The sequence below is a fragment of the Microchirus variegatus genome, assembly GCF_963457635.1.
Source record: "Microchirus variegatus genome assembly, chromosome: 19".
In the NCBI taxonomy this organism is placed as follows: Eukaryota; Metazoa; Chordata; class Actinopteri; order Pleuronectiformes; family Soleidae; genus Microchirus; species Microchirus variegatus.
Genome location: NC_139820.1, coordinates 16548936 through 16563667, shown reverse-complemented (window position 1 = coordinate 16563667; position 14732 = coordinate 16548936). Strand labels below are relative to the sequence as shown.

Genomic DNA, 14732 nt, shown 5'->3' with positions numbered 1-14732 from the left:
ACCCATAATCTCTCCACCTAGTCCCTGGTCTGCCCTGAGTTCTCCTCCGAGTTGGGAACACCTCCCTAGGGAGGAGACCCAGTGGCATCCTGAACCCGAATCACATTAACTGGCTCCTTTCCATGCAAAGGAACAGCAGCTCTACTCGAAGTCTCTCCCAGATGACTGAGATTCTCATCCTTTAAGTCTCTCAGACCCCAGTCTCCCTTCTGAGAAAACCCATCTTGTTCTTTTGTCATGAGCGTTGGGTCATAGATGAAGGTAGGATTCAAAAATCAACCAGTAGATCATGAGCTTTGCCTTTTGGCACAGTTCCCTTTTTCGCTACGACTGTACGGCACAGCAAACGCAATATCACTCCCACTGCTCCGATTCTCCGGGCTAATCTCACGCTCCATTGTTCCTTCACTCATGAACAAGACCCTGAGATAATAAAACTCCTTCACTTGGGGTAAAGACTAAAATGAAGGAGTTTAACTATCACTGTCATAGATGCAACAGCAACTCAGTTTTGTCTGATTTGTGTGAAGTTTAACCTGCAGTTAAACCCTGAGCGATGCAAACATCAACAATATTAGCAAACAAGCTAACGAACGTAGCTTCTAAATGACTGCTGTCTGCTGCTACAAGCCGTAAACAGATAATAGGTATAAAAGTGTGAACTCCGTGGCACTGGTAAAACTATGCGCACTTATCAGTTAGTGCTGGGACCAGTTAAATGAGCACAATCCTCTGTGTATTTTTAAAACAGTGAGCTTCGCGGGGGGGCGCCGGGAGCAGAAAGGCAAACAACTTATCAGGAGACGTGACTTGATCTAGTCTAAGTATGACGCAAGTACATTTAGGTGAGTCCTCATTGAAAATGCATTGGAGAGTCATTTTTCGGAAAATAAAAGTTTAAACATTGGAGAATGCTGGGGCGATTCTGCTCATTTAAAACATGACTTGAATCTGACGATTCTGATTGGACAATGACAGATAATATAGTATGTCTAGAACACTGATGATAACTACTTTTGCTGGCAGAGATGGCTGAAAGGAATGTTAGTACTAAGGATCTTTGGAATTGGTTAGGAAAAAAAAAAATCTTTCTCATCCTAGTTGTTAGGGCTTCGCCCAAATCACCCCTATACACCGTCCGTCCACCCATGCATAGATGTATACTCAAAATGCACTTATCAACTGACCATAAAATAAGTCACAGTGAGCATGTTTTGTCAGTCCTCTCTGCTGCTCCACCATGACAGTGAAGACACATTATATAAACTAGTGTCCATGTTTCTTATACAGGCAGAAAACACTGTAGGTGTATACTCACCACAAACCCATACAGAACATTTTCTGACTGTAGCACAGCCAAGAGCTTCAGGACATTTCGCTTGGCATGCTCAACATAAAAGCACTCAAAGGGTGCAAACACACATACGCATAAAGCCGCTGTGTGTGTACAGTGGTGATGAGCCTGAAGATATTCCTGCTCACATGACATGAACATATGACACACTAAACCCACACACAGCGAATTACACACAAAACACAGCTGCTAAGAAGACACCACTAAGCCTCCGTATGTCAGATCACGTTATTCGATCAGACGGCATACTCAAGTATTTCCTGGAGTGCATTTGGTGGATTCATAATTCTTCATTCTTAATGTGGATAGCAGGTCACTCACACACACACACACACACACACACACACACACACACACACACACACACACACACACACACACACACACACACACACACACACACACACACACACACACACACACACACACACACACACACACACACACACACACACACACACACACACACACACACACACACACGCAGAGGTTAAGCGCTGACTATAATGAGATGAGCAATCCTTTTTCTCCTCCTTCTCTTCCTTTTCTCAATTTCCCTCCTCTTACTTCATCTCTCAGTTATTTTGATGAAGGAGAAAACGAGTATGGAACATTGTTTCCCCCCCAGGGAAACAGAGCAGAGAAGAGCCTTCTTCCCAGATATCACACCTCCTCTCCATTCTGCCCTCCTTTCTTCAATGTTACATCTGGGAGGGACATCTCCTCATCTGTATCCAGAAGAGACAGATGAGGGGAATTGTCTGCTCAGTGCACATTTGACAGACAGCAGCAAATACACGATGTGCTCATGTCCAAACTCTTCTGGGCTATCATGATGTGTGGTTTCACTTTTGAGCCAGAGAAGCAGAAAATATCCAAAATATGATATTGTGGTTAGAAAAGTCACATTCAAACAGTAAAAGCGATTCAAAACCTCTACAGCTGGATAATCACAAGAATGAAAAAAAAAAAACCTCTGTGAATAAATGAGGTTAGTGACACCTGCTCTCCTCAATAGATGCTTCAGTGGGGACCGTACCAATGTTCCCCGGGTCCTATGTTCCCCGCTTTGTATGTGACCGGGGAACATAGGACCCTTTCTCTAACCCTAATCCTAACCCTACCCTTTTTCAAAAAAAGGGTCCTATGTTCCCCTGTCACATACAAAGTGGACCTTTTTTGGGAAAAACGGGGAACATAGGACCCGGGGAACATAGGTACGACCCCCTTCAGTGTCATGTTTTTAAAATATATTTCACAAATTCTCCAGTGAAGTAGCAGCTGCAGCACAAATGGTCATATTGCCAGGATTTCATTTGATGCTGTTATCACATTCCAGAGCTTTTGTTGTTTTTTCGGCCAATCAGCTGACGGTCATGGAGAACACACATGGCTACTTAACATGCACAGATCCACGCTGGCTCTCTGTGTGTGTGTGTGTGTGTATGTGTGAGAGAGAGAAGAGAAGAAGAATATTGATAATATTTAGTGCCACCCAGGTTTCAAAGTCCTTGGCCTGACCTGCACAAACAAGCTAAAGAAGTAAATTGCTCAGAGATATTTCACCTCTGAAATTATCCAATTATCCGTTAAAAACTAGAGAACCCACTTCCTAGCAAAGCATATTGATGAGTCTTTTAATTATTTATGATCATATGGTAGAAATGATTTAACTATGTCAGAAAATGACATCATATGAGTATAGTGTAGCAATGTATCAAATGTTGCACCCAAGGTGATTAGAGACACAATCTATAACTTGTTTGGTTTAAGTCATCAGTCATCATAAAACTCACATTATATATGAAATGGCATTATTATGGCTGAAATATGTTTTCTGATTCTGATTTCACCTCCTAAATTGTGATTGTTTTTCTTTTCTATGAGAGTAAACTGCATTTGAGTATGTTGTAATTGTGCAATTAAGTAAAACACTGATCAAACTTTCTCTGATGTTTCATTGACCAAACAAGTTATAAGTGAAGTTAGTTGTGGAGCTTTCTAACAGTTATTGAGCATGTGCAGTGTGAAATCAACGCGTGAATGTCATCAAAGCAGTCGTCATCAAAGCTTTATTGACCAAAGGAAGTCAAGGAAAACCGGACAATAACTAAACTGTGGCTGTACTTCATAACAAAGACAGAGACAGACACAGATCTCACTTCTGCTATGTGAGTGGACTCGTTAGCATTTTAAGCTAGCGATCTTTATGCTAATGTGTTAGCAGAGTTCATCGTCACAAAAACAACAAACAGATGGATTATTCAGCGGCCGAAAGAGACCAGGGGTCCTTTTCACAAAGCAGGTTCAACGAAACTCTGAGTCTAACCCTGAACTCTGAGTTGATCTACTAGGAAACTCTTGAGTTTTCAGTTTCAGAACAGCTGATTTGAGTTAGTTTGATCAACTCAGAGTAGTTTCACCTCGAGTTAAGCGCGTGCACCACAAGTATAAAAAGACAGCATGAATGGAGCCCCGTTTCGACGAGTCACCATGACAACGGGGAAGCGGAGGGCGACGTTATTCACCCACTGGAGTTGGAAAATATTAATGCGTGAGTTTGAGCATGTTTTTAGAAGGAAGTGTAACACAGCAGCAAAAGAGAGGGAGACGGCGCCGGAGAGAACACTGCTGCTGATGCGGAAGTTTAAATGTTGTCCTTTGCACAATCACAATAATATTACAGAGGGAAACTGCTTGAGTTGTAGACTATTAATTTATTTCATTTAGGTGTAATCCAGAAGCGCACTTGACAGCAGTTTAAGATGAAACATAAAAACATTGTTCAAACAGGTAAGACCTCGGCATAATCTCATGGGATTACCTCATTTCGATCACGTTTTACATAAAGTAAATATGAAGTGGCTGTTTGACTGTACACTGTAAAAAATGTCCGTAGATTTTACAGTTAAAAACTGTCAATCCATGACAGAAAAAGACCGTAAACTTAAAAAGACTATAATACAGTTTTTGTAACAGTGAATTACCGTAAATATATGTATTTCCCCAAAATTTTTTGCATATTTTTTCCTTATATAACAGTATTATTCTACTGTTTTTTATTCTAATCTTGCACTGTAGTAATTATGGAAATATCCCGTAATATTTTTAAGAGCCAAAACTGTATCTTTTGCAGGTTTTTTTTTGTAAAAAATACATTTTATTACTGTTAAACTTGTTAACCATTGTGTTAATTACGCAAAACCTTTACTTATACAGTACTTTTACATTAAATATATGGCCAGGCATAGTTATGGTAGAATATGGAAAAATTCTCCAACCTTTACGGTGATAGAAGAAACTATTTTACCGTATCATGGTAAAATTCTGGCAACCATAGCTGCCAGTTTTTTACCGTTAAAAATACGTGTTATTTTTTTTATTTTTTTTAATGAATAAAGTGGTATTTTATGTTAATACAGGCTGTTTATTTCACATTACACATTATTTCATGGAGAAATGCTTTACTTATACAATATTTTCATGTTAAATATATGGGAAAAACACTGTTACTTTCAATGAAAAAAAAAGTTATTTATATGGTAGAATATTGAAAAAATCAACAACCTTTACCGTAACATCAGCAGTAGTTCTTCAGACTCAGAGTTTTCACTAAACCTGCTTTGTGAAACAGGCCCCTGGTCTATGGTAGCTTTAAATCTGGAAAACCTCACCCACTGTACACAAGGTAGAGCGAGCATTATAGCTGGTTAACATAAAAGTGCACTCAACTTGAAATGCTGCTCAGACTCTTCACATGGCCAAACTGCTATGTTTCCATTGCATTGAGTTACTCACACTGTATCTTGTACACGGTAAAGCAAGCAACAGGCAATGAAATCATGTGATGCAAATAGGCACAAGCCAGTAAAATCCTGTTCATGCCAAAAGTGAAAAACATGTTGCCAATTACTAACAGAAACTCTTGAAAGCTCCCGAAAGGCTACACATTATGTTCATGTTCTTTGTAACTGTAGCATTTAGCAGATAAATAGATTTGCACACCTTTTCAAAAAGTGTATGGCGTGAGAGGAAGTGGGAATTCTTGAGTTTGAATGAGGAAAAACTAAGAGGATGGAGAATGAAAAAAAATGGTACAGCAAAGTGTGTTTTGTATTTTTTATCATATCACTCGTCCACCTCCTCCTTAATATCCCTGCATGGATTTGTAATTCCCACAGATGGCAAACAAAGAAATGGTTCAGCTGAGTTGAAAGAAAGAAAGGAAGAAATGGAATGATTTGAAGATGAAAAGGGAGGAGCAGGAGAAGCAAAGGATTTCAGTCAGGCCTACTGCCTTAGCATGACAGGTGACATAGAAAGAAATAAAGAAATAAAAAGAAGAGTTGTTGGGGGGAGTAACAGAAGGATAGAAAAACCTGAGAACAATGGGAAAGAAAGTGGGAGAAAGAGATATGAGAAAAATAGAAAGGAGAGATGAGGGATAAGAAAAATGAAATGCAGGCAACAGAGAGAAAGATGGAAATGGAGAAATCATGTAATGATGGAAGAAGAGAATAATTCTTCTGTCAGAGAAATTAACATCTGCTCTGCTAGTGAAAAGACTGCACATAAACCCACACAAACAAAAGCACACACACGCACACATTCATGCAGGGTTTCACCTAGATGTTTTCAGCTTTCTGCAAACACTGGCCCTGCTGGGCGCAGACTTGAAAATGAGTTGTTACATTTTTGAGCACAGAGGTCACGACAAACAACATATGATTTTCTTTCCAACTTGCAAGATAGAGAAGCAACTGTAAATGTGGGGAGAAGAAAAATAGAATGTCACTGCAGAAAGAAAATATGAATTGTATGTTGTGTGGAGGAGGTAACCAGACAACATCAGAAAGAGACAGAGACACGGGTCACTTCAGCAAAGGCTGCATTTTACCTTGAAAGCTGGCTCATGTTTTTTTTTTTTTTTTTAAGATGCAAGATTTGTATTTGCCATTTAAAGTCTATGAATTATTGTGCAGGCTTTTAGAGACAAAAGAGATAATAAGCAGAATTAAAAAAAAAAAAAAAAAAATAGAATAAATAGATATAGCTATAAAATCTACACATAAACATTACACATTAATCTACACATAAACATTACACATTCATTTACTCAATCAGTATAATCAAATACACTTGCAGCTACAGCAGCAGTTAAGCGTACTGCATCATTTTCAGTTGTATCACAATTATTTTCATCTGATATAGAGATTATATGCTGAGAAATCACCCTGTCGGCCCTGCTTTCACATCATTGCCTCTTGACTGGAATCCCGAGAAGGGAAATTTTTCCTTGAATTGCTGTTAATTTTGGACCTAGACCTTGTTTAATATCTGATTAATGTGTCTTTTACAGCAGAGAACAACACCACATGGTTTAGTGTGCACTCTGGGCCTAGTCATGATCCACCACTGCTCCATTCAAAGGCATATTGTATTCCAATACAATCCCATTGACTAGGCAGGCCACTTCAATTACTTAAAGGAGCTATGTGATAATCTGGGTAAAGATAAATAGATTTTCCCTTTATATGGTCACTGCTCTGCACGGGGTACCAAGGGGGCAAGGGGGAATAAATGAGGGAAGAGAACCAGAGAAAGGGGGTGGGTGAGTGTGCGAGTAAAGAGCAATGGTACACATTCACACTCATGCCAGAGGGGGGAAAAGGGGACAAAGTGTGAAATTCAATAAAAGTCTCTAAAAAGCAAAAAAAGAAAAGGGGACACATCAATGACTATTCAGCACAGCATCAATCACTTGATTGCTAGTCAGGCTGGATTACAGAGTATAGTTTACAATTATTTTATATGGACCAGACTGGACTCGTACACACACACACACACACACACAACCAGAAATGATTGTTTTAGCCAATTACAATCATCATTTTGAACTATTTCCCTTCTTTATTGGGATCAGAATTTCTCATGAACATCAAGCCATTTGCTCTGTCAAATCAGCAGTCAGACACTATTGGCCTGGCAGCAAGCCAATCACAATGTCGCACTGCAGCCACTCAGCATGCCGCGGTCACCTACTCAGCACCTTAAGGCCACCGTTTACCTTATTTTGCCAGCTCACCTGTTGTCACCAGTTGCCGAATCATTAATTGTGTCATGCAGGCTTGTCAGTCCTAATGTTATCTACCAATTAACTAATTCTTCTTGTTGGTCACCTTGCAACGAATGTCAAGGTCAGACTTTGTGATCTTTTGGTCTTTGAGTCACTGTGTCACATTAGGAGAGGGGAAGGATACAGAAAGCTATCTCAGATATTTGAGCTAACTGTGAGATACATGTGAGGAATTGGAAGACCACAGGCACAGTTCTACTAAAGGCCCAATTGGCAGATGAGGAAGAATCTCATATAAGCAGAGGCGAAGGACGGTGAGAGCAGTCACAGTCAACCCACAGACCAGCTCCAAAGACCTACATCATCTTGCTGCAGATGGTGTCACTGTGCATCGTTCAACTATTCAGCGCACTTTACACAAGGAGATGCTGTATGGAAGAGTAATGCAGAAAAAGCCTTTTCTCAGCCCCCGTCACAAACGAAGTCGCTTGAGGTATGCTAAAGCACATTTGGAATATGGTGCTGTGGACTGATGAAACTAAAATGGAGTTATTTGGGCTAAACAAGGGGCGTTATGCATGGCGGAAAAAGAACACAGCATTCCAAGAAAAACACTTGCTACCTACAGTAAAATTTGGTGGCAGTTCCATCATGCTGTGGGGCTGTGTGGCCAGTGCATGGACTGGGGATCTTGTTAAAATGGGGGTTGCATGGATTCCACTCAATATCAGCAGATTCTGGAGAACAATGTCCAGGAATCAGTGACAAAGGGGAAGTTGTGTCGGGGCTGGATCTTTCAACAAGACAATGTCCCTAAACACTGCTCAAAATCTACTAAGGCATTCATGCAGAGGAACAAATACAATGTTCTGGAATGGCCATCTCAGTCCCCAGACCTGAATATTATTAGGTTGTGGTGTGATTTAAAGCGGACTGTCCATGCTCAGAAACCATCAAACCTGACTGAACTGGAGATGTTGTAAAGAAGAATGGTCCAAAATACCTTCCGCCAGAATCCAGACTGTAATTGGAAGCTATAGGAAGCGTTTAGAGGCTGTTATTTCTGCAAAAGGAGGATGCACAAAATTGTTATTTTGTGGTGCATATGCCTAATTGTGTTTAAATAATTCTTGCACACTTTCTGTAAATCATATAAACTTCATTTCACTTCTCAAATATCACTGTGTTTTTCTCCAATATGTATTTAACTGGAATTTCTTATCCAAAAGACCAATGATTTCTAAAGGAAAATCATGAACATTTACAGAGGTGCCCAAACTTTGCATACCACTGTATATTGTGACACGACCGCGTGAGACTTGACAAACTACATGTTGGTCAGGTTGTACCTGACCTGACCATGGGACAGGGTTAGATAACACCTGGAAAGAAGATGGTAAATTCTCTGTATTCACAGTATATAGGGTTTTTTTGTCTTGATGATCAGTGAAAGCTGATTTACGGTCTGAGCTGGAGGCTGTGCCCACAGGTGCAGGAAGTCTCACCCTTTGTGACTCATCATCTTCCTTCTTACCATAATAAATGTCCTTTAGACTTGCTGAGGGCTGGACTTATGACTCATAATACTCATTCATGCCATCTTGACCACCCTCATAGTCTGCATAAACCTTTATCTTGGCATCTGAAGCAGAAATCTTGGCTTCCAGCTCCAACTCCTCTTTGAGTGCCTTTAAGCGTGCTTCCTCCAGCTCAATGTCTTGCTTTTTCCTTAAAAACGCAGCACGTATCAACAGCTCTTCACGTTCTGCCTCTAGCTTCAAACGAGCAGAACTTGTACTGGAGGCCGGGGGCCCCGCTAGAGTCGCTCCCCGGTGAGGTGGGGGGGGGGGGGTGCTCGCTGCGGCGCCCCGGCAGTGCCCTGGGGTGGACCGGCGCGTCTCTTTTCCCCTGGGCGGGTATAGCGGTGGAGGCGGGTGGGCTTCCTGGCATGGGGGGACCTGGGGCCTCAGGGCCTGCCTCGGCGTGTGGTGGGCTGGTCTGTGCCCGTGGTGCTGTCGCCTCCTGCCCCCTCGGGACGGGCTCTGGGCAGGGGGGCAGGGGGGCAGGGGGGCTCCGGCCCTGCGGCTCCCTGCCCTGGTCTCGTGCGTGGTGGACTTGCAGCTGGCCCTGGGTCGGGCGGTTGCGGGTCTCTCCTGGCCCGGGGGGCCGGTGGACGCTCCATGGGCCTGGGTTACTGCCGGTCAGACTCTACCTGTTGAGGAGACTGAGGTCTTTTGGAGTGCAGGGAGAACTCCTGAAGACCTTCTAAGACTCGGTAGTGGCATCAGCCATTTTTTACGCAGTGGTCTGCTGGGGCAGTGGCATCACAGCCGCAGACAGGAAGAGGCTGGACAGGCTGATTAAAAAAGCCAGCTCTGTCCTTGGATGTCCCCTGGAACCAGTGGAGGTGGTGGGAGAGAGGAGAATGGCTACCAAGCTATCATCTCTGATGGACAATCTCTTCCACCCCCTGCAGAACACCATCGCAGCACTGGGCAGCTCCTTCAGTCACAGACTAAAACATCCAAAATGTCTGAAGGAGCGTTATCGCAGGTCGTTCCTCCCTGCAGCTGTTAGACTGTACAACAAGTACTGCTCTCGGTAGACCACACACACACACACACCCCCCCCCACACACACACACAACCACTCTCCATGTGCAATATATTGTCATTTTTCATACTGTCAAATGTTTTATACTGTAGTTTTTCTCATCAGTGCAATATCCATAACCTTATTTAATATCCTTATTTAATAGCTCAGCCTTGTTTCCTTACACTGTAAATACCATGTGCATACTGTGTATATTCTCAGTTATAATGTACATTCTACATTCTATTTTTAAACCTATTTTTATAGTCAGTGTTAATATCTTTATATATTGTACTTTATATATTCTATTTCATTTTGGTAATGCATGTTTATTATTTATTATCCTTATCTTTATTGTCTTGCTGCTGTAACACTGGAAATGTCCCCACTGCGGGACTAATAAAGGACTATCTTATCTTATCTTATCTTAATTGTTTTACTTTGTCATGTCTCCTTTGGAGTCGGTCATCATATGATCAAAGTGTTTGTCAAGTCATTAAGTCACCTTCTCAGAAATCAAATCATCATCAGTCACTACCTAGGTATTCATGGGGAACTCTGGTCAGAAATTCCACCCGCGGCCTCTTGCCCAATCAGTAATCTTGGCATCTACAGTTGTCATGCATGCTGCACTATAGGTCAGTTATCAAGTCTATTAAGTAACTGTACAGGTCACATAGTCATTGTTAATTAATATTAATTGTTCCTTCAACCATGACTTGGCTTCTCGACAGGTTGCACATAAAGCTATATAGTAAGCAATTCACATGGTCAGTGATTTAGTCACCCGATGAGACATCTATCCAATCAGTTTCTCTGTAATTAAGTCAAAAAGTCATTTACCAAGTCATTTTCAAAATAGCCATTAGAGGACAGGCTTTTGCAAAGTGATGTGATTGCATTCACAACCACATTATCTCAACATACAACTTTATGTATCCACATCTGGCAACCTTGAACAAATGAATACTGGATATTTTCTTCATGGCAGGTTGTGATAGTGCATGCATGTGTTACACCTGTATTCTATATTTGTGTTTTATATGCTGTGTTCATCTATTCCAAGTCACTTTCACCTTGGCTTAAAGTGTAATGCATCTCTGAAACATCCTTTATATCAAACCCCTTCAGGTCCAACGTGTGATTTGGACAAAATGTAGCATAACAGCCACAAAGAACAATGATTATTATGAAAATGTATACACGCACATGGTGCATGGGAAAGAAAATCTAAAGACATTGTTGAAGATGTGTGAGTGTGCCCTGTGGTTCTTTTGAAGTGTATGGTTTATGTCTTAAGTTCATGTCTCCAGTTGAGAGTGTCTCTGTGTGAGCTTGGCTGAGAAACGACACAAGTGGCACCATTAAGCCACTTCTAATAACATCATGTTCACCATGGAGTCTTTAAGACCACAATGGTCTCAGTGGTGTATTTATGTGTGTGTGTGTGTGTGCGTCCGCGTGTGTGTGCGCGCGCGGTGTGTGTGCATTTATGTTCATTAATTTATTATCTGTACATTCCTGTACGCATATCTACACATCCAGGAGCCTGAATGTACCTGTGTCAGTTGTTCTTTGGGTGAGACAATGAGTGAGAGTGACTGTAAGTCAATGATTTTATTTTAGAATATTTTGACGGTACACTGGTATGCATTGCCTGCATTGGCACAATGTAACTTCTGGTTTCAAGACCATATCACAAAAAAAGCTACACCATTCTACTTTGAAGCATAATTTAGGCAAATTTAGGCGAAGCAACAAGGTTACACCAGTGGAACTACTCATTCATGGCGGAAGCAGCACAAAAAATATAGAGGGTTAAGATCAGGGAGAATATTGGTCCGGTTTTTCCTTGCTGGCATTCGCTGTCGCAAATAGTTTGCTTCTCATCTATATTTAGAGACTTTGAGCTTGTTGTGTGTCAGGTCGTGTTATTGAAGTCATCTCATCCTTCTCGTTCATAAATAAAGTGATTCAAACAATGAGTAATTGGTTATAAAAGACGTGTTCAAAACACAAGCTACACAAACTAAGGGACTATTTGTTCTTTTGTCATTTTTTTCCGTGTTAGTTTTCATTACTATCTTGCAAAAATAAATCAATATAATCATATTTGTATAAAATGCTCTAACATAGGCTACAGTACCTGGTCTGAAGATATAGTTGTGATCCTGCTTTGGAGTTCACTGGTATCGTTGCCTCAACAAATGCATGTTACTACTGGGGGGAGACCAGGAGCAAATCTTACATTGTGTTGCTTTAAAACCTACATTTGAAAACAAGAACTAATTACGAAGATGCTGTTTACAGTGGCTGTAAAGAAAAGTGACTGCATTACTATGACACTGAAGAAAACTTTCAACCTGGTGATTGTCTGAAAAGATTTAAATCATCTTTTTTAAATGGTTTGTCACTGAATTTGTGGGTCTCTATTGCTGATGTATACACATCATAGATAATGATCTGCACTTTTGAGCCAGACTGAATATTAATATCTGTTTCATGTCATTGTGTTAAGACTTGAGTGAGTTTTCACTCAATTATTTCTTTTATTTCAGGTCTGTACCAGATGTTCTCTGCTTGGGGGCAGCACACAATGGAAGTTATCGAGGGTTAGGCACGGCCAAATGAAATATTCAGCAATATTCTTTCATTTAAATGGATACATTCTTCCTGCAGGTGTGAGTTACGTCATCACAGTCTCATTGTAAGAACCAAGTGCTATGCAGATGGTTCAGACGATTTTAACTTGATACCAGCGACAAGCGGTTGGATACTTGAGAGTGATGGTTTTAACATGCATTTTCTTCTACATGATCATACTATATAGTTTTTGCACTCATCTGTGGCTGTTAAACACAGTGATGTTGCTGCACACCTGGGTCTTAACTGGTGCATACTTTTTCCAATGCAAATGTAATATTAAAGCAAGTTTGGAAAAGTACATTTGAAATGCCTACTCTTGCATTGTCAGTGATGTCTGTGAATTTTTCCAAAAAGGATACACATAAGCAGTGGAGGTGTCAACTGGAACACTTTTTGTTTGCTTTAGACATCACATAATTGAAAACTTTAGCAATTAGAGCAACATAGTGATGTCATCATGTGCATCCCACGGCATGCAATGCTATGGTAAACGATTTTTCACCATAGCCATTTATTGTAGATCCAAGTGAGACCCAAAATCCCCAATTCCCAAATCTTTGATGCACATGCGCACTAGTTACCAGGAGCAGAACGAGAAGCAACAGGAGGGAGGCGGCTGAAGCGACGCTATTGGTCTGGAAACGTGATGTTCATAATCCGACGACTCGTCGACTATTTAAATATGCATTAGTTGCAGCCCTCTGGAGTGAAAGACCAAGCTGCATCCAGATTCCAAAAACCAAGGAATTCACAAGAAAAGAAAATCAATTATGAAAAACAACGATGTGGGATATGATGAAGACAATAGCAGATGGAACATGTGAACTACGTAGAGGTTGCAGAATTGAGATTTCACATAGACCATTATGTCCTCATCAATACAACACTGATTCATAAAACATGCACACACACAGTTTGCAAAATGACACATGCGGCTGCACAAGCACGCATGTCCACACAATTGGACATCAGGGCAACACACATACACACACACTCACACAGTTTAGCTGGTGTAATGGCCCATTTGGCATTGAGCAGCATCTGTTTAGCAAATGAAGACGTGTAGCTGGGATGTTAGTAATTTTCTCCCTGACAGTGAGCAAACAGGGAAGGCGCAATCATATTTAGCACCAAGATCCAATGGCCTGTCCTGTTCCACCACCACTGCAGTGTCATTCCTCTCGTCACTAACTGCTCCAACAAACAAAGAGAGAGAGCAGGGAACATGTTTTTTTTATTTTTGTTTGTTTCGTTTTTTATATGCACTTAAACATTTACAAAATGCACTCAAACCTTTACACCAAGGCACCGAAAGGTGTAATAAAAGTCACGACAATGGGGAAAAAATGATTTTCTACACTAATAAAAAAAAGAAAACACATCTTCCCAAATTATCCTTTCAGTCATGTTGCTTTTTATATTTTCCCTTCCCCTCTTGCACTTCTCGGGGGAGTATCAGGCAGTGACAGCCTGTAGTTTCTGCCCTGTCATTATCAACCAGGAAGCAGTCTGAAGAGAAGGATGGCAACCTCCTCCTGAGAAAGAAGGCTCCACAGCTTTTCTCTCCACCATTACAAAGTTATAAATACAAAGAATATACAGTACGAGCGAAAGGTATAATGATGTAGACCCAGCAGGTGAGAGGAGCAGGGCTCATTTAATGAATGTAAAGCACACACAATCCATTTATTATTTTTTTGTAATTTCTTTGCAGTGCTCTGTTGGTGACATTATTCTTTCATTACCCTTTATTACCCTTTACCATTTTCTGCTGTATTTTCTTACTTATTTGCCCAAAGGAATAATATATGGTTTACACATATAATGTTAAAATAAATGTCACACTAAATAAGTGTGCAGTTCTACCTCTCTGTGTCCCTGAGTCTGATTGGTTGTTGAGTCCTTTTGACACTGGAAGTCTATAGGTATAACTTATAAATCATTTTATAAGGTTGCTTTGCAGTGTGAACAGTTGTTATCAGTGCAATCTTATGAAGCTGCTTAGTTAAACAGCCAATAGGAATTCCCCTTCTCTCTGAACTGCCCTGTGATTGGTCAATGTTT

At 40.8% G+C, this 14732-nt stretch overlaps 1 protein-coding gene across 1 annotated transcript in view; it reads right to left on the bottom strand.

Annotated features, from left to right (window-relative positions):
• Positions 1 to 9001: 9001 nt before the first annotated feature.
• Positions 9002 to 14732, bottom strand: part of LOC310941012 (uncharacterized protein) — a gene marked incomplete at both ends in the record, with an annotated part of 78927 nt that continues 73196 nt past the window's right edge. The window contains one exon of the mRNA XM_083906083.1: positions 9002 to 9158. Within this exon, the coding sequence (XP_083762209.1) occupies positions 9002 to 9158 (157 nt within the window). The remainder of the gene's footprint in view (positions 9159 to 14732) is intronic.